The sequence below is a fragment of the Lindgomyces ingoldianus genome (genome assembly GCF_010093535.1).
Source record: "Lindgomyces ingoldianus strain ATCC 200398 unplaced genomic scaffold BDR25scaffold_6, whole genome shotgun sequence".
In the NCBI taxonomy this organism is placed as follows: Eukaryota; Fungi; Ascomycota; class Dothideomycetes; order Pleosporales; family Lindgomycetaceae; genus Lindgomyces; species Lindgomyces ingoldianus.
This window is the reverse complement of record NW_022985167.1, coordinates 1200227-1216436: the sequence shown is the minus strand read 5'-3', so window position 1 is coordinate 1216436 and position 16210 is coordinate 1200227. Positions and strand designations below refer to the sequence as shown.

Below are 16210 nucleotides of genomic sequence, written 5' to 3'. Positions count from 1 at the left end.
CCACAACCCAAACCATGCCATTACTCATTACATATTATCACACTCTATCCACTCGTCTTCTGCAAGGCAAGTACCAAGAGTGAGTCACTCTTGTAAACAACGAAGGAGGAGTCAGAACAAGAAAACATCAAGCTCGCTGTTAGGGCCCACAAAATGAATCAAACAAAATTCAGTTAGACAGAACAACCATCAAGCAGACCGGCCCAATGAAATACCGACGAGCCCGCTAACCCCATGCCAATGCATTCGTCATCCATCATGCCTTCAAAAATCGAAAGAAAAAAAAAGTATCCAAAGGCATGGCCGCTTAGCCCAAGCCTGAACAAAGCGATGAGAAATCATCATCCCTCTTCAAAAGAACGCCAATAGCTAAGTGTTGCGCCTGTGCTAGCTTGCCGATGTCCACACAATTCCGCAGGCCGCCCAGGTGAAATATGAACTAAAGAAATAAAACATGTGAGCGATCCCGTATTCATTACAAGCCTCGCCTACCTTCGCTATTATCAGAGTGATTCTTCACCAACCTTCCGCCAGCGCTTACTCTCTTCTGTAGCCTTGACTCCCGCTCACGCGCTCTCTCAGCAGGAGTGCTTCCATTACCAGCTGTGATATGAGGTAGTGCAGTTAGAGTGTCTCCACTAGGGTTAGCAGGACTTCCGACGCCTGACGGCCTCTTCCCTGCTCTTTGATCAGCTTTGTGATCGAGATACATGCGCGTTGAAGAGCTGAGTGGTATTGGTGCAGGCTGAGTAGGGAGATCGGCGCCATTCTGCAACAGAAGCTCGGCAATCGGAAATGGTTTTCGAGTGGATTGAGGTGTCGGGGGACGGGCACCCGGGCCTGGGGAGCTTGCAGGAGAAGCAGACGCTGATGGAGAGGCAGGATCAGCTGCGGCAAGAGCTAGGAATACGGCATGCGTTCCACGCGATCGATCTTTCGCATTCGGATCCGCCCGTAAGGATAGGGCATAGAGAACGTTTTTAATGTCGTTCTTCTTAATAGAGGCTAGGAGGGTCTCTTCGGGAGTAGCGTAGTGTGAGAGGGTTGGAGAGATGGGAGCAACGAAAGCACGATCTACATATTTTGATGTGATGAAGTGGAGTCGCTGTTCTCGAGTTGAAGTTGGAGACGGCTTCAGCCCTGGGTCGAGCCTCGCTTCCCAGACCATGTTGCTGACGCGGTTGCCAATTTTGAGGAGAATTTCGATGATATCGGGAGTGAAAGAGTTCGTGTCTAGCGTGAGTGACCGGACTTTTGTGATGTGCGTCCCAAGAGAGCGATGAATGCCACTGCACTCAATACAAATGACAATGCCAAGGTTGATGGACACCCAGTCCACCTTGCTCTCTGATCCACAATCGGCGCAGAGTTTGTTCCCAGCATCTGCATCGCGGATTTGCTGCAAGAGCTTGCCGTCGTCGCCGGTATTCTCTATGTTCCGGTATGAGGGCCGATCACCGACTGTGGCATGTCGCGCGGGGGTTTTCGAGCTGTAGTTATTTCGATGATTAGAAAGTGATGAACTCTTCCCAGTGAGAACGGAAGCAATATCCCGTCTGGTTGATCCAGGTAAAGAATCCGTAGAAATACGGTCGTTCTTGCCCGTCCCTTCAACAGCACTTTGAAGGGCATTATTGACAGCTGAAATCCAGGTCTTCATATCGTCTTCTGAAGTGGCCTGGTAGACTCGTGTGAATTGAGGTGTGATGACTTCGAAACAGAAGCGGCGATCCGCATTGCGTGCTTCTCGGACTGAGGCCATTCGAAGGTCAATTGGGTCAATATGAAGGTCCAGTTTTTGCTTCCAATTAGTGTACTCGGAGAGCTTCCCCTGGTCGAGAACAATCCAGAATCTGGGAAGGTTAATCAAGGGTCTGTCTTGCGCGAAAGAGTAACTTACTTGTGCCAAGCCTGTTTGTTCAGCCCCTTGGGGTCAACATGGCTGCCTGGCTTGCTGAGGGCCCACAAGAGACCCTCTTTCCTGTGTGCACCGTGGCTCGTTTCGCGGCCCGCGGTGAAGAAGGCGTGATCCTTATCTTCTAAGTCACGAATTCCTTTGAACTTGTTCAGATTCGGACTTCCAACAGGTAGGGTAGCTTGACTAGATTCGGGACTTTGCGGTGATGTTATAGATGAAGGAAGGCTAGATAATGAAGTGGCCGGTGGAGGAGGGCTAACTGTACTCTGGAAAACGGGAGCAACGCTGCCTTTCCGTCCAGGGAGATCTGCGTCAGATGATCCAATTGGACGAGCTACGCTCCCATTTGAAGGGGTTGCTGGGACCACTTGGGATGGTGGCGGTTCGTCGTAGGGCTTTTTGCTCTTTTCCAACAATCGTCTCTTTTCCTCCCTTTCAGTCCTCTGGAGCTGGAATTCTTTGTCCACCTCCTTCACCTCGAAGCTCAATGCTTCTAGCTGTGGTATCATCGTCTCGATTTTCTTTGCTGTGTCAAGGTAATTCTTAGCCTGCGTATCCGCATATCTCGTCAAGTGTGACAAGACTTCTTGATCTTTCCGTCCCCCATGGAGATCCTGCATGAAAGATGAATAGTCGAACCGCTTGAGCTCAAAGTTCCGGCGTTTCGATTGGTACTTGGAATCGGTTTCGGCACGCTTCTTCTCTTTGAGTGAATCTTGCCGTTGGCCGAGATACCTGCTGACATATTGATAGTATTCTTTACTTTCTTCCTCAAAGTCCTTCTTCTTAGCTTCAGCTTGTTTAATATCGACATTGTACAGCTTAGAAATGGGTTCAATGATGAGCTTCTGGATGTTGGTTGTATTTGACTTTTCGTAAGACAAGATTTCTTTGGCGATCTTGTCAAAATAATGGTCAATTGCGGGTTGTACTGCGTTTGCGTTTGACGAGGAAGCTTCTCGAAGAGCCTCCATCAAATCCGACATAGCACTGTTGCAGTTGACCTGGGCTTCGAGCGCTGCTTCGGCGCGCTTGAGAACCTTCTTCCACTTTGTGCGCATATTGCCGGTCCTTTGTTCCAGAGACTTCATCGTCGCTCTGAAGAGAGGTCCATCCTCAGTCTGACTCAAGTCCTCGCTGGGACGTTGGCAGCTGACGTCCACCTTGACGGTGTTACTGGTCAGCGTTGTTGCTTGGCTTGGGACTAATCCAAGCCCATATTCCGGTATGGAATCAATAGTCGGAGACCTTGGAGGGATATAATCCATGGTATCTTTATATTCATCCGAATCACTGACGCGCGATTCAATCGACTGTGCGGAGGGGACTCTGAGTCTTGGAGGTACACCAAGTTCTAGCCGCGGCGAGGGGGATTTTGGGCTTTGAACTTGACGTTGTGTGTCTATGTGTGTCAGCGCGTGAGGTCAATGCGATGGACTGTGTACGTACTCTGGACCCAGAATGCGAAGCTTGCTAATGTGTCTAATCGGTGTGCACGCTGGTCATACTCGACAAACTATTCTGATCAGCAAATTTTCCAAATGAGTAAGGCAAAAACTAACACTGCAGCTTGTACGCCATCCTCCGCCTCGATCCTCGCCTGACTTCGGAGGTTTCCATCTCCAGGACCATTCGAACTGAACTGAGGCGCTTCCACCTGTCGAATAATCACCCACCAACTCCACCTGGGGATTTTTGTGAAGATTTGGATTTGCGTGAAACTCCCTCGTGACCAAATTGTCCAAGTCCTTTGTACTGGGGGCAAAGACAAACGTGAGGCCATTAATGACGGTATCGATGAGTCCATTTGGGGTAATGGTAGAGGCATTATTGACATTGTATATACTTGGAGGAGCTTGTGCTTGGCGAATGATAAATGTGAAGTTGAAAGTAAGTTCTTCGTCGTTTGTTAAGCGGATGAGAAAGGATGGCAGTCCGCCGGAGGAGAGTGATTCGGGGTCCTACAACCTCATGTTTAGCATCGAGAACCTCCAGATCGGGGTGTGCCCACCTGTATATATTCGATAACGCTGTCATCCCCTACATCTCTCTTCGCACTATATCTGTTCGAGGGGAAAGCATTCGGCGAGATGTTCAGAAGCGTACGGTTGCGGCCATTTGTGATAGAGAGCGACGCAACGGAGACTGCAAAGGTTTAGTGACGTCTTCAGGAGCAAATCAGGGAATTCGAGCTCCATACATCGGTTCTGGTCCCGCAGGAACAGGGCCCCTCCGTCGTCGAGTCTACTGTTGACAGCCCCCATACCCAAGACGAAGTGCTATAGCCAGCTTGCTGATGCAGAAGTGGCTCAAGTCGCGGGCGTGAACGTGTGCAGGCGCAGAAACATGCCTGTCCCGAAGCGGACGGAGGCAGTCGAGAGTCGAGGATATCTGGCGCGGGACTCGCAGCAACTCCAGGATTGGATGCGTAATTAATATGTGCCTGGTTGCGGAAATGAATTGGAGGGACGACGGGAGGTAGCGCTACGTAGTATTGTTAGAGGCGCACGCAGGGTGAGGGCGGTATGCGGGTATGGCGGGATAAAAGCTTGACGGATAACACTGTGGAGCTTGGTGCGGTTGTCGGTGAGCGTCGAGGGGATAGAAGAATGGGGGGCTCTGGCGTGGTTGAGTTCCGCAAGTCGAGGGGTAGGTTGCGATGCGGCGCTGGGGATGGTCACACACACCAAGGACAAGGCGGCGCAGGAAGCGCAGGAAGAGGCGAGGGCCACGAGAAGCAGCAACGACTCACACGCCACGTACCTGGACAGCCAGGGACAGAGATGCAATGCAGAACCGTGGAAACAAGTGGTCCGACGAGCCCACTCGGCAGAAAGCGTTCAGGCACCGTGCAACCTTCACGAGACATAACCGTTCCGATGGAGTCTTCAGCCACGGTTTGCGTCGCGACGCCCGTCATCTCGCAGGCAGAACTATTGTGTGCATGCGCGTCGACGGCCCCATGCTATTCTTACGGAACTTTCGAGACATGTGTGCGCGGAATTAGTACTCGAAGCGGGCGTCACCAGCGCACAAGCAACATCGAAGATCACTTGTGGATGAGGAATGACGGGCGCAGATGACATGTTGATAATAGAAGCCGGCCCTCCATCCCCATTCAGTTGAGGACTGTAAGCCACCCCTGTTTCGGCCTCAGGCACAACGCTGTCGGGCATCAGCATCGACCCGAGCTTCATAAGGATGAAAAGCGAGTTGGATAGCCCATCTGTTCTCTGTTCACGCAATCGGGGTTGGCAAAGAGAATCGATAACCTAGCCAAATCTCCGAGGTGTGGTGCAGTGCAGTCCCTGTTCTTTTTTGCGGCGCCCGAGGCTTGAAGTCTGTCCGAAGAAGCAACAAAGACGGGCCGATTCTTGGCGATCTCGGATCTCGGCTAAACTTTGATGCAGAAGCTTCCATGATGAACATTCCAGTGATATCGTCAATTGAGCCCAGCCTAGATTTCCTTTGACCTCCTATCCGATATCAAGCTTCCTGAAGCTCCACACTCCTTCACTAACATTCTTTCCTCCGTGGCCGACTTACCATGGTAGCCTCCGTCCGCATACCGACCACACCAACGATACGGCATCTCCTCCCCCAACCGCTCTGGAACCCCCGAATCTGTCAACGGCGGTGGGCTCGTGTCCAAGACGTCCGCTTTCTTGCAACCCATGGGACGCAAGAGCGTATACTGGCCAAATACAAAGACAAACTAGAATCAAAAGCAAAAGAAGAAGGCCTTAAGGACATCTCACAACTAAAAGAAGCGTATAAAGACAAGATAGAAAGACTCCGCAAACAAGCCGCAGCCCCAGGCGAAACCGCACCGCTCACACCTCCACCACCACCACCCACACTGTCACCCACAATCTCCTCGAGTCAGCCATTCCACCCACCATCACCTCCTCCAACACCTCAATCCCCCACATCAACCCCACCACCACCACCACCCGGAGTAAAAACCCTCCAATCCTTCCTCACTCTCTCCAAAATCTTCCCACTCCCCGCCAAAGAAATCCAAACCCTCTGGCGCCTCCGGCATGCCTCAAACCCGCAATCCCTGCACTTCTCCCTCCCCTCTTCAACATTCTCCTCACTCCTACAGAACGCAAAAAAACACCCCTCCTTTGTCCTCCCCCTCCCTCGGCAAATCTCCACCAATATCACAACATCCACCTCCTCAGAAACCCCACCATCTCCCCCCCAGGCGGCCGAACTTCACTTCCTCCAGTTCGCCCACCCGCACCCCTTCACCACAACCCTCCTCTTTGCTTCCCTTGCCGAATACAAGCTCCGGGGAGAATACGCCAGCCCTCACACAACCATAACCTTCCATTCCGAGCTCGCAGACTCGCACGATCTCGTCCTCGGGCAGGGAACCGTCGTCGCAAACCGGGGCGTCAGTGTGGACGAAGCGCGATGGCTGGTTATGTGTATGCAGAAGTTCTATGTTGTGGGAGCGGAAGGGAGAGGGAGAGGGGAGCTATTGGAGATGTTTACGCGAGGGGATGGCAGGTTTCGGGTTGAGCAGTTGTTAGAAGAGGCAGAGAAATTAGTGTGATGTAAGGGGTTCATTATATGAAGGGATCTGGGGAGTAGACTCCATGTATAACAGGGAAATTCAGGTGTATGGTTTTAGGATATGTGAACACAGAAAGCAGAGAACAGACACAGTACAGGGAGCCCAAGGACAGGGGAGAACTTAACAACTACTAACATCATGAGCATGATATGTTCGCAAGAGTATCGGACCAAGTTATATGTATGCGAGATTCCATTAGCATATTAGCTAGTACTCTACTCCTACCCTACATCCGCACATGGATGCTGGCTGTGTCCACCAGATATAACATCCTTTGCCCTTCATTACCCTTCATAGACATATTATTCATATGGTAGGGATATAGTTACACCTCTTCTTACACCTCTCCCTCCTCCTCCTCCTCCTCCTCCTCCTCCTCCTCCTCCTCCTTCTCCTCCTTCTCTTCCTTCTCCTTCTCTTCCTTCTCCTTCTCTTCCTCCTCGCCAGGAAGCATATGACACAAAAAGAAGCCAATACAGAAGTAGACAGCCTGTCTATGCAAAGCAAAGGTAGTGGAGGGGAATTGGTCTAGTGCAGGAAAGAGTTGGGAGTAGGAGCTTGTGGACGCAAAATATGTCTGGCGGGGGGTTGTGAAGGGATATGAATTAAGAATTAATGCGACCTTGTGGGAAACTTGCCTAAACACTGCTTTCAGGGAGAGAAACGCTTAAGATTCGAAGCCAGCCGGGCCGAATACCATGTCGAGGTATTGGCCGTATTCGATGACCTTGAAGAATTCAAGGAGCGTCATCTGTCGAAAGGACCACACCTCAGGGGCCGTTATCTGACTTCGATAACGACGTGATTGGCCAGGGAGAAGGCTGTAGAAGTTAGTGAGACTTCGCAAATGTAGAGAGTTTAACTCATACTAGCCAGAACTGAATCCAAGTCGGCTCTCGTCATAGTCATCCTCAAATGGAAGTCCCGCCACAAATAGGCCGAACTCAACGCCGTCATCGCCCTCACTATCGCCCTCAGAATCCTCTTCTAGGGGTAAGATACCATGCTCGAAGAGGTCATCTTGCATTTCCATCATACGCCCCTCACACGACTCGACACTGCACAGATGGGACACAACTTTTTCGATGGGTTTGCTCTCCTTCTGCTGCTTCGGCCAATCGCATAGAAAGCATACGTCTGTCGGGTGATGGGGACAACCTTTGGGACAGGTACAAGAGGAAGTGAAAGTGAGCGATCGATCCGCCGAAGGCCCATTCTTCCTGAAAGTCTGGTCCAGGAAATGAGCTAAAGAAGGGAAAAGCAAAGCTCCATTGTGGAGACGAATTTTCAAGTGCTGAGCCGTCCTCCGTTCAATGAGCTCTATGAGCGCTTCGCAAACTGGGTGATGGAAGAATAGAATATCCCACGGACATTTCGCCTCGTAGAATCGATCAGAAGATACGAGAACCACAAGATATTTGAGATTGGTAGCCCGCCGGGAAATAGCTTTGAGGAAATGTGCGACCCTCTGTGAACCTTGCTCATCAGGGCTGTCGGCCCGGAAATATATGCCCAAGTCTGTAACGTATTGTAGATAGTGGATGTTAACCGGGAATCGCCAGAACTCCCCTGGTTCGCCATGTTTACCAGTGCAGAAGACAAACCGGTTCTTCCCGTACATGATGGGAGCTGCTTCATCATGGTACTTACGACAAGTCTGGAGAATCTGCCATGGAACGTCGATCTCTTCGTCGAATTCTCTCTTGTCGAGCGGGCCAAACTCATACGCCCCTCTGAACACAGTCTTTGGCCAGACGATCAAGAGTTCCTCGAATATCATAAGACGGACCTCTGTTGGAAATCGGCGCAGCTGATCTGTCCCTTCGGAGGCCTGGTCTGTTGCGGACGGGAGGACGATGTCCAGAACCTGGCTTTGTTGTCCATCTGGCTTTAGATGTTCAACTACAACACGAGAAATTACGTTTGACATTACTGCTCTGTTGTTCTGCAAGTCGTCAGCTTCGCTCCCAGCTGGTTGGATAAGCCAATTACCCACCAACTGCCGCGATGGAGAACAACTAGTTCTTCGAGCCCCCCCCCCAGTGGATATGGAACACCTGTAATCCCCGTCGAAATGGAAGGATTGAAGTGTTGAAGACTTAAAGGCCGTCGAGAAATTAAGGGTATCTCAAGCCTAAGCTCCCAGTGATGAAAGATTTAGGCCTATGTAAACCCATCAGCTACCAGGTAGAGAAGAGTTCACTGGAAACTGCGAAGCTCTAGACATAACAGAAGGCCCAAGATTTATTGGTAGACTCCAGACCTCTCACCAAGAAGGCTTGACTCGTCGGGAAACCCCGTAGGAGCAAAGAGGATTGTGAGGACTTGCCGTTTGAACCCCACCGTAGAAATCCCACAGAATACACGCTAGACAGAAGGAAGGAAGTTAAAAAGGAGAAAGAGAGGGAGTGGAGGAAGATGTTAAAAGGTGGGGAGCGAGGGGCAAATCCATTTGTCGGCTTCTCGCTATTTAGAGTAGGCACGGTTGACTGCCACTGCCCCCAAACGCGGTAACCCGGGTTGCGTACTCAACTTCTGTGAACACCGCAGTTCTAGAGAACTCTTCACAGCAAGTATCATAAATCTCGCAAGATCTTCTTGCGTGTGGGAAGAATGTGTGCGCCTTCTGGCGAATACATCGGATTTGTGGAACCTTCGCTGCACAGGTCCCCGATAGGGCATAGAAGATGGAAACACAAGGAGAGAAGGCTGCTGGTCAATATCGCCGTTTCCCGCCACGAGAAGATCGTACGGACATTGCATGAGCTTGCCATAGACAAGAACCACAGAACCTGAACCGTGTTTGTCTCCTTTACAGGTAGTGAGAGAGTTGAAGATTGGCTATGTTGCTCCCTGGGCGACGAATTAACCTACCACAAATTGGTCTTTGATGGTTTCCGAATTACGAATGATGATACATCAAATCCTTCATGTCGGCCGGTTACGATGACTAGGAATCCCGAGATCGTATGTTGTCCCTAAGTTCAAAAGGTTCGGCATGGTTTCAGCAATACTGTGACCAGACTTAAAGCCAAACTTCGGGCCAGTGAGTTCCAATTACATGTCTAGATACTCGAGAAATTAAAGGGGATGCATCATATCATTAACTTCCAACCTGCCGTTTATAGTGCTACGAGTCATATTAGCATACTCTAGTCTTCATATTTCGAAGTCAACTCACCTCACAAGTAATCTTCAACGCTTCTGGTAAACTGACTTTCGGCACGTATCCCAAAATTCTAGTCGCCTTCTTCAGACTAACATACCTCACCGCCGTCGCATCTCTGACTGCACCCCTACACAACGATCCTTCTTTCCCCACCACCCATCCCACCCCTTCAGCAATCGCTGCAAGCCACCAGGCCAACCCGGCTGGAATCCTCACCTGAAATGGCGGGACATGACCAAACTCCTTCCACACCGCTATACAAAAGTCCCGGAAAGCGACAGGCTCACCGTTAGTGATGAAGATGGCTTGGCCAGCGGCAGTGCCGGTCGTGGTGAGGTTGCGGACCGCGAGGACGTGTGCATCTGCGACATTGGAGACGTAGGCGAAGTCGCAGAGGTTGGTGCCTGTGCCAATGACAAATGGGGTTTCGCCTTTTGCTATGCAGGAGTGGAGGATGGGGACGCAGGCTGGGTCTCTGGGGCCGAAGATTGTTGCAGGGCGGAGACTGCAAGTGAGGAAATCTGAAGCGTTGGAGGAGAGAACGGAGGTTTCTGCAATAGACTAGGGATTTGTCAGGGTAGAAAACTCTCGGAGATTAAGAAGAGCGGCGACGCTTTTACCAATAAATCTGAGAGGAGATAGAGGAACGGCATTTCATGGTAAGGCTGAGAAACAGAAAGGTATGAGCGATGATGAATCCGTGGATATATATGTACCTTACTCTGCCCGTACACCAGGGTTGCACTGCCAGTGGGCCACGTCTCATCCACATTCGCAAAATCCGCATCAATCTCGTCACCTAGCACAGCAATCGAAGATGTATACACGAATCCCCTGGCCCCACACTCTTTCGCCGCCGCAATCGCATTCTTCGTACCCCGGATATTGATCGCGAAAATAGCATCCTTTCCTTTCCGACTGTACCGTGCATGTCCGAGGGTATACACCCCCACGGTATGAACAACAATAGTGGGTTTCGCTTCGTTAAACACCTTCACCAACTCTTCCAGATGAAGTACGTTGGCTCTCACGTAGCGGACGTGAGAGAAAGTTGAGGTGCCCAGAGCAGGGGGATTGATGTCAACGGCGGTGACCTCGTAGCTTTTTGCTTTGACGAGCGCTTTCACGATCTCTGAGCCCAAGAATCCAGTCCCACCAGTTACCAAAACTCTTTGAAGTGCCATTAGATTCAAGTGATTACGCAAGAGTAGGTCTTGAGCTATGATAGGCTCGAGTTTACGGGAGAGGTTGAAGGTTGGGATTGTCCTCCATTCCTCGGTAGTTGCCGGCAGACCAATGATTTATCCGTCAAACCACCTCAGAACTAACCAGCCGACGAGTCAAAGGGAAAACCCAAGGCTTTCAAAGAGGGTCAAAATGAACGTAAATATTCGTTGATGGTCGAATTCATGTTAGGCTACCTCCACCTGTGCTACATGTTGGAAATTCTCGCGAAAGAATCTAGAGCTTGTGGATTAAATTTTTCTTGGATGGAGGTCTGGTAAATGTGAGTGGAAAGGGACTTAACTGATCCTCAAAGCATGAGTTGAGCAAAGACCGAGGTCTTCTCTCAACACCGTTGCAAATTGGTTTAGCCAATCACCTCGCCCTCTCGAACCCTCACTCAGCATCAAATTCGGCTCTGCCTCACACCCACAGGAATGCCCACATCTTCCCAAAATAAATATCCCCATAACAGTAAGAGGACCAGCTTAAAGCTCCAAACATGAAACTCAACGAACACAAAGGTCCACCTCCCCTCTTCCCCCAAAACCCTCAACTAAAACTATTCCTCAGCCATCCTCAATCCTAAAGTCTTGCTGGTGCCTTATTCAAAGCACCATGTGCCAACCTACCACTCCTGGATGCAAGATGAAGACCTCCAAATAGCAACAGCCTCCGAGCCTCTCACTCTCCTGCAAGAATACGACATGCAAACAAGCTGGCGCGACGACGCCGATAAACTTACTTTCATCGCATGTGCAAATTCTGCAGTTTCTTCATCCGAGGAGTTACAGGATGGAAGATTAAAGATTATTCCTGGCAAAGATGACTCTCCAACTACTATGATCGGCGATGTCAACTTGTTTCTATATGGGGATCATGAGGACGAGGACGAGAACAAGACGACGAATGGTGTTAACATGGAGAAAGGCCAGCAAGCTGTAGTTGGAGAGATAGAGATCATGATTGCTCGGAAAGATCTCCAAGGACAGGGTCTAGGAAAGAGCGTTTTGTCGAGTTTCCTATGGTACATCGCATCGTACCTTCCCGAGATTCTGCACGAATACCACGGTAGTCATGGTGGAGCAAAGTCAGGGGGTCATCTCAAGTACCTACGAGTCAAGATCGATGAGGGAAATGTGAGGAGCATCAAACTCTTTGAGAGTGTGGGGTTCAGGAAAGTTTCCGAAAGCCCAAACTATTTCAAGGAGCTGGAACTGAGATGGGTCTTGTCAGACATACGGCAGATGTATGACACAACGACAAGGATAGTAGACTATGCATGAGTCTCCGCAGAATGGGTGATTCTGCTACTAAGATAACTTGCTATTATACATGATGGGTGGTTCGGTTTTTCATGCAGTGCCATCATCCATTCCCAAATGCGCCATTTGAGAATGCCCCACCTTATAGCTTCTGGTACTCGAGCTTGCCCTCTAGCTTCTTCGACTCGGCCATCTTGCGCACTGCTTTGTTAAAGTCGTCTTGGTTGATTGCGTCTCGGTAGTCTTTGATGGCGAAGAGACCGCTGAAATGTATTAGCTTCAGCCTAGGGTGGATTGGAGTTGGGACTTACGCTTCAGTGACGACGTTTCGCAAATCAGCTCCGTTGAACTGATCGCTCATCTTGACGATACTCTCGAAGTCGATCTCACCTTCCGTCTGCACGCCACTGGCGTGGATCTTAAGAATCTCCAGACGACCCACTTCATTCGGCAACGGGATCTCGATCTTTCGGTCCAATCGTCCAGCACGAAGGAGGGCAGGATCCAGGGTATCGGGTCGATTTGTTGCCATGATGATCTTCGTCTGTCCGAGATAGTCGAAACCGTCCAGCTGGTTGAGCAGTTCCATCAACGTTCGCTGGATCTCCCGATCTGCGGATGTGCCTTCAGAGAACCTTCGTCCGCCAATAGCGTCGATTTCGTCCATGAAGATGATGCAAGGCTCGTGTTCCTTTGCGTAGCCGAACATCTCTCGAATGAGACGTGCTGACTCTCCAATATACTTGTCGACGATAGCGGAAGACACAACTTTCAAGAAGTTTGTCTCCAGGCTGCTTGCCACCGCTCGAGCTAGCAGCGTCTTTCCAGTCCCGGGTGGCCCGTACAGTAACACTCCCTTGGGGGGCTTGATGCCGACTCGAAGGAAGAGCTCGGGGTTCTTGAGTGGAAGCTCAATAACCTCTCGGAGCTCTCGAATCTGCTCGTTCAGACCACCAATGCCTCCGAAGCTGACTTGTCCGGGGTCTTCCAAAGACATATTGTAGACGAGCGGGTCGACTTCGCGGGGTAGCATTCGCATTATCGTGAGCGTGGTCATGTCTAGCGCAACGCGAGTTCCTTGCTTGAGCTTTACTTTATCGACTTTGGAACGACACCCAACGACATAGCGAGGCCCTGAGGAGGCCTTGACAATGACTAGGTAATGTTAGCTTCCAGTTCTGGTTGCAGGGTTAATATGCGACAGGGTAGACATATGGGGACTCACATCGCTCCTCATCAAGCTGCTTGAGAACTTCCCCTATTATCTGGCCTACGCTCTGAAGCGCCTTGATATTGTCTTCTGACACATCGAAGTCGTGCTGGAGTCCCTTAATGTCTAACCGTAGCGCCTTTAACTTTGCCTCCCACTCTCTCGACTCCAAAAGTTTCGCCTTGTATTGTTCAAGAGCATGCTCTCTCTCTGGGTCACTGCTTCCGCTCATAGCGAATGCGTAGGATGGTGTTGTTGAGGGGAGTTGCGGATTCCCGAAGGCGGGCTACAGGCGACAAAGCTGTGTAAACAGTAAAGGTTAGTTCGGTAAGGGGGAGGGGTGGACAACTGGCTCCGGAGAAGCTAATTTGCGACTAAAGAATTTCTTCAATGAAGTGGAGGGAGGTCAACGGGCAACGACGGGCAGTGATGGCGGTGGTAGGTGGTCAAGCTTATCGTTCACTTCGCACTGTGAAGCTCGACCTGCGTCTTGGCGTCAAGCACAGGCCAGATTACCGGAAAAACATATAACCGATCGGGATCAGAAAAGTTCATCGCCGACATAAATTTCTAGAGCTTCATGTCGCAGCTTATTTACCTTCCGTCATAGAATTCTCCCATAATGTCGTCCTTCTTCACGGCACCAGCTTCTCAGCGGAAACGGAAGAGAACCGAGCCCCCCATACCTGCTGCCAAAAAACAAAATGTAGCATCCTCAACCTCATCCACCAAAGCGCCCCGCCGAACAGAGCGAGACGACTCAATTTCAGGAAGTGGAAGTTCGGACGACGAAGGCAATGAGTTTTTCGAGTCTGCAGAACAGGACGGATCCGGCTCTTCGGAAGATGAAATCGAGACCGCGGCCGAAAAGCGATTACGACTCGCCGAACGTTACCTTGACAACATCCGGAATGAGGTAGAAGAGGATGTGGGGTTTGATGCCGAACAGATAGACCGGGACTTGATTGCTGAAAGACTGAAAGAGGATGTAGCTGAGACAAAGGGAAAGATCTATAGGAGGATCGCGAATACTCTAGATTTTGTTTCGGCAGATTATGTTTTTGGAAAATCGGATCGGCAGCACTCGGTGACTGGATGTGCAGCTCTCCTCCCGCATGTCTGGACTATAAGCAAAGATTTAATGGTTTCTAAGTGGGAGCTTTTCGACCCAGAGACGTACAATGCTCCAGATACGGAAAGACCAACGAACTTTTTCCCTCGACGAAGACCGAAACGACTATTCTGGAGAAAGGGCAACAAGAACAAGGCGAAAGACCGTGACTATCTCGGCCACACCGCTGCGATTATATCAGTTGCTATATCCGACTCCGGAAAATTCTTAGCAACAGGGGATGAAAACGCTCGACTGATCATTTGGGATGCCGATACCCTAACACCCCGCAAACTGTTCACACAACATCGTGCGGCCATTACCTCATTGTCGTTTCGAAGAGGCACTGAACAGCTCTTCTCAGCCTCCGCAGATCGCACTATCAAAATTTGGAGTTGCCCCGAGCTTGCCTACATCGAAACCCTCTTCGGCCACCAGGATTCCGTGATCGGTATTGCAGGTGGGCTGGACACCAACCAGGAGACATGTGTCAGCGTGGGTGCACGAGATCGCACTGCAAGATTATGGAAAGTCGTCGAAGAAAGCCAACTAGTCTTCAGGGGCGGTGGTTCTGCAAAGCAGAAAGGGATGGATAAATTACGCAAGGGACGATTTGGGGGTAATATTAGCCACGAAGGTGACAGACCGAAATCCCAGGCAAATGATGTTCATAACCATGACGACGACCCCCCGATTGCGTATGCGGAAGGTTCGATTGACTGCGTTGCCCTCCTTGATACGGGACTGTTCGTCACGGGCTCAGACAACGGGGCACTCTCTCTATGGGCTATCAACAAGAAGAAACCACTGTTTACTCTTCCACTGGCTCACGGACGCGACCCGCCACTTGCTCCAGACGAACTGTCAGCAGATGTCCATGCCATAGAAAAAGGCGTCAAAGGCCCACGTTTACCAAGGTACATCACAGCACTCACAACAGTACCGTTCGCAGATCTAATCCTATCCGCGAGCTGGGACGGATGGATACGAGCATGGCGTGTTGGGTCTGAGAAACGATCTATCGAAGAACTAGGGAAAGTTGGTCGGGTTGCTGTTGATGGAGAGCGGCTTGTCAACGGCAATGGGGTCAATGGGCTTCATGAGACTGCAGACTCAATCTTAGTACGAGGTATCGTCAACGGCCTGTCCGTCTGCGAGAGAGGAGACCGAGGCAAAGCAGGGCTATGCATTGTAGCGGCGGTTGGAAAAGAGCCCAGATTAGGTCGATGGATGGAAGGGAAGGGCCGAACCGGCATTGCTGTTTTCGAAGTCCCAAAGAAAAGCACCACGAACGAAGCTGAAAGCTCAGGAGATGTGGACGAAGCCGAATAAATGAACAGAACAGAGCAACTGCTTTAGGGATACCAATCTGAGATAGTGTACAAAATCTAAAATCTTAAAATCGATTTAGCAGGATTAAGAAGTTGCGGTCCGTAACGTGACAGAGTACCCAGGTTTTTACTCCCGTCCCTGCCAGATCTCAAAACCAGCCAGAGCTGACCAGTCTCAGCCACCAGCTAACTATATTCAAGCACGCTAATGCAATCTGATTACGAGGTCGCTCAACAGGGCGTCGGCACGCTGCGCACGAATGCCCCACTACCCCGGATCAGCACTGCCGGGACACGAAGCAAGAGATGAGTTGGGGTGAGGCGAACCAATGCCTTTCCGGGTGGACCCTCCGTGATGGATGTGATGTGGTGATTGGCCTAGTGTGGATGGCAAAGT

The 16210-nt window shown here is 50.5% G+C and overlaps 7 protein-coding genes across 7 annotated transcripts; 3 read left to right on the top strand and 4 right to left on the bottom strand.

Annotated features, from left to right (window-relative positions):
- Window positions 1–475: 475 nt before the first annotated feature.
- Window positions 476–4182, bottom strand: BDR25DRAFT_322920 (ArfGap-domain-containing protein; the record flags this gene model as incomplete). Its single annotated transcript, XM_033692069.1, has 6 exons — window positions 476–1853; window positions 1901–3320; window positions 3368–3434; window positions 3481–3879; window positions 3930–4063; window positions 4119–4182. The coding sequence occupies 6 exons, from the start codon at window positions 4180–4182 to the stop codon at window positions 476–478; spliced, it is 3462 nt and encodes a 1153-aa protein (XP_033551604.1).
- A 923-nt stretch (window positions 4183–5105) lies between these two features.
- BDR25DRAFT_111845 (ATP11-domain-containing protein) lies at window positions 5106–6567 on the top strand. The gene is made up of 2 exons (XM_033683585.1): window positions 5106–5207; window positions 5380–6567. The coding sequence occupies exon 2, from the start codon at window positions 5466–5468 to the stop codon at window positions 6480–6482; it is 1017 nt and encodes a 338-aa protein (XP_033551603.1). The 5' UTR covers window positions 5106–5207; window positions 5380–5465; the 3' UTR covers window positions 6483–6567.
- A 603-nt stretch (window positions 6568–7170) lies between these two features.
- Window positions 7171–8433, bottom strand: BDR25DRAFT_214540 (uncharacterized protein; the record flags this gene model as incomplete). The annotated part of the gene is made up of 2 exons (XM_033684799.1): window positions 7171–7324; window positions 7373–8433. 2 exons carry the CDS (start codon window positions 8431–8433, stop codon window positions 7171–7173), a joined length of 1215 nt encoding a protein of 404 aa, XP_033551602.1.
- A 1144-nt stretch (window positions 8434–9577) lies between these two features.
- BDR25DRAFT_301402 (C-3 sterol dehydrogenase/C-4 decarboxylase-like protein) lies at window positions 9578–10926 on the bottom strand. The gene is made up of 3 exons (XM_033689566.1): window positions 10389–10926; window positions 9685–10233; window positions 9578–9633 (listed from the first exon to the last, which is right to left on the bottom strand). Exons 1-3 carry the CDS (start codon window positions 10854–10856, stop codon window positions 9607–9609), a joined length of 1044 nt encoding a protein of 347 aa, XP_033551601.1. The 5' UTR covers window positions 10857–10926; the 3' UTR covers window positions 9578–9606.
- Window positions 10927–11114: 188 nt separating this feature from the next.
- BDR25DRAFT_384121 (uncharacterized protein) lies at window positions 11115–12182 on the top strand (the record flags this gene model as incomplete). Its single annotated transcript, XM_033697854.1, has 2 exons — window positions 11115–11420; window positions 11470–12182. The coding sequence occupies exons 1-2, from the start codon at window positions 11399–11401 to the stop codon at window positions 12180–12182; spliced, it is 735 nt and encodes a 244-aa protein (XP_033551600.1). The 5' UTR covers window positions 11115–11398.
- On the bottom strand, window positions 12177–13824 carry BDR25DRAFT_301401 (26S proteasome subunit P45). Its single transcript, XM_033689565.1, has 3 exons — window positions 13387–13824; window positions 12473–13316; window positions 12177–12424 (listed from the first exon to the last, which is right to left on the bottom strand). The coding sequence occupies exons 1-3, from the start codon at window positions 13601–13603 to the stop codon at window positions 12304–12306; spliced, it is 1182 nt and encodes a 393-aa protein (XP_033551599.1). The 5' UTR covers window positions 13604–13824; the 3' UTR covers window positions 12177–12303.
- Window positions 13825–13985: 161 nt separating this feature from the next.
- Window positions 13986–15839, top strand: BDR25DRAFT_301400 (small nucleolar ribonucleoprotein complex subunit). Its single transcript, XM_033689564.1, has one exon. The coding sequence runs from the start codon at window positions 13994–13996 to the stop codon at window positions 15812–15814; it is 1821 nt and encodes a 606-aa protein (XP_033551598.1). The 5' UTR covers window positions 13986–13993; the 3' UTR covers window positions 15815–15839.
- Window positions 15840–16210: the final 371 nt, after the last annotated feature.

Coding starts and splice junctions, on each gene's coding strand:
- BDR25DRAFT_111845 (XM_033683585.1), top strand. CDS start 5,466: ATGGTAGCCTCCGTCCGCATACCGACCACACCAACGATACGGCATCTC.
- BDR25DRAFT_301402 (XM_033689566.1), bottom strand. CDS start 10,856: ATGGCACTTCAAAGAGTTTTGGTAACTGGTGGGACTGGATTCTTGGGC. Junction 10,234..10,388: donor TGGTGTACGGGCAGAGTAAG/GTACATATATAT, acceptor ACAAATCCCTAG/TCTATTGCAGAAACCTCCGT. Junction 9,634..9,684: donor CGTTGAAGATTACTTGTGAG/GTGAGTTGACTT, acceptor TATGACTCGTAG/CACTATAAACGGCAGGTTGG.
- BDR25DRAFT_301401 (XM_033689565.1), bottom strand. CDS start 13,603: ATGAGCGGAAGCAGTGACCCAGAGAGAGAGCATGCTCTTGAACAATAC. Junction 13,317..13,386: donor GCAGCTTGATGAGGAGCGAT/GTGAGTCCCCAT, acceptor AACATTACCTAG/TCATTGTCAAGGCCTCCTCA. Junction 12,425..12,472: donor CGAAACGTCGTCACTGAAGC/GTAAGTCCCAAC, acceptor AATACATTTCAG/CGGTCTCTTCGCCATCAAAG.
- BDR25DRAFT_301400 (XM_033689564.1), top strand. CDS start 13,994: ATGTCGTCCTTCTTCACGGCACCAGCTTCTCAGCGGAAACGGAAGAGA.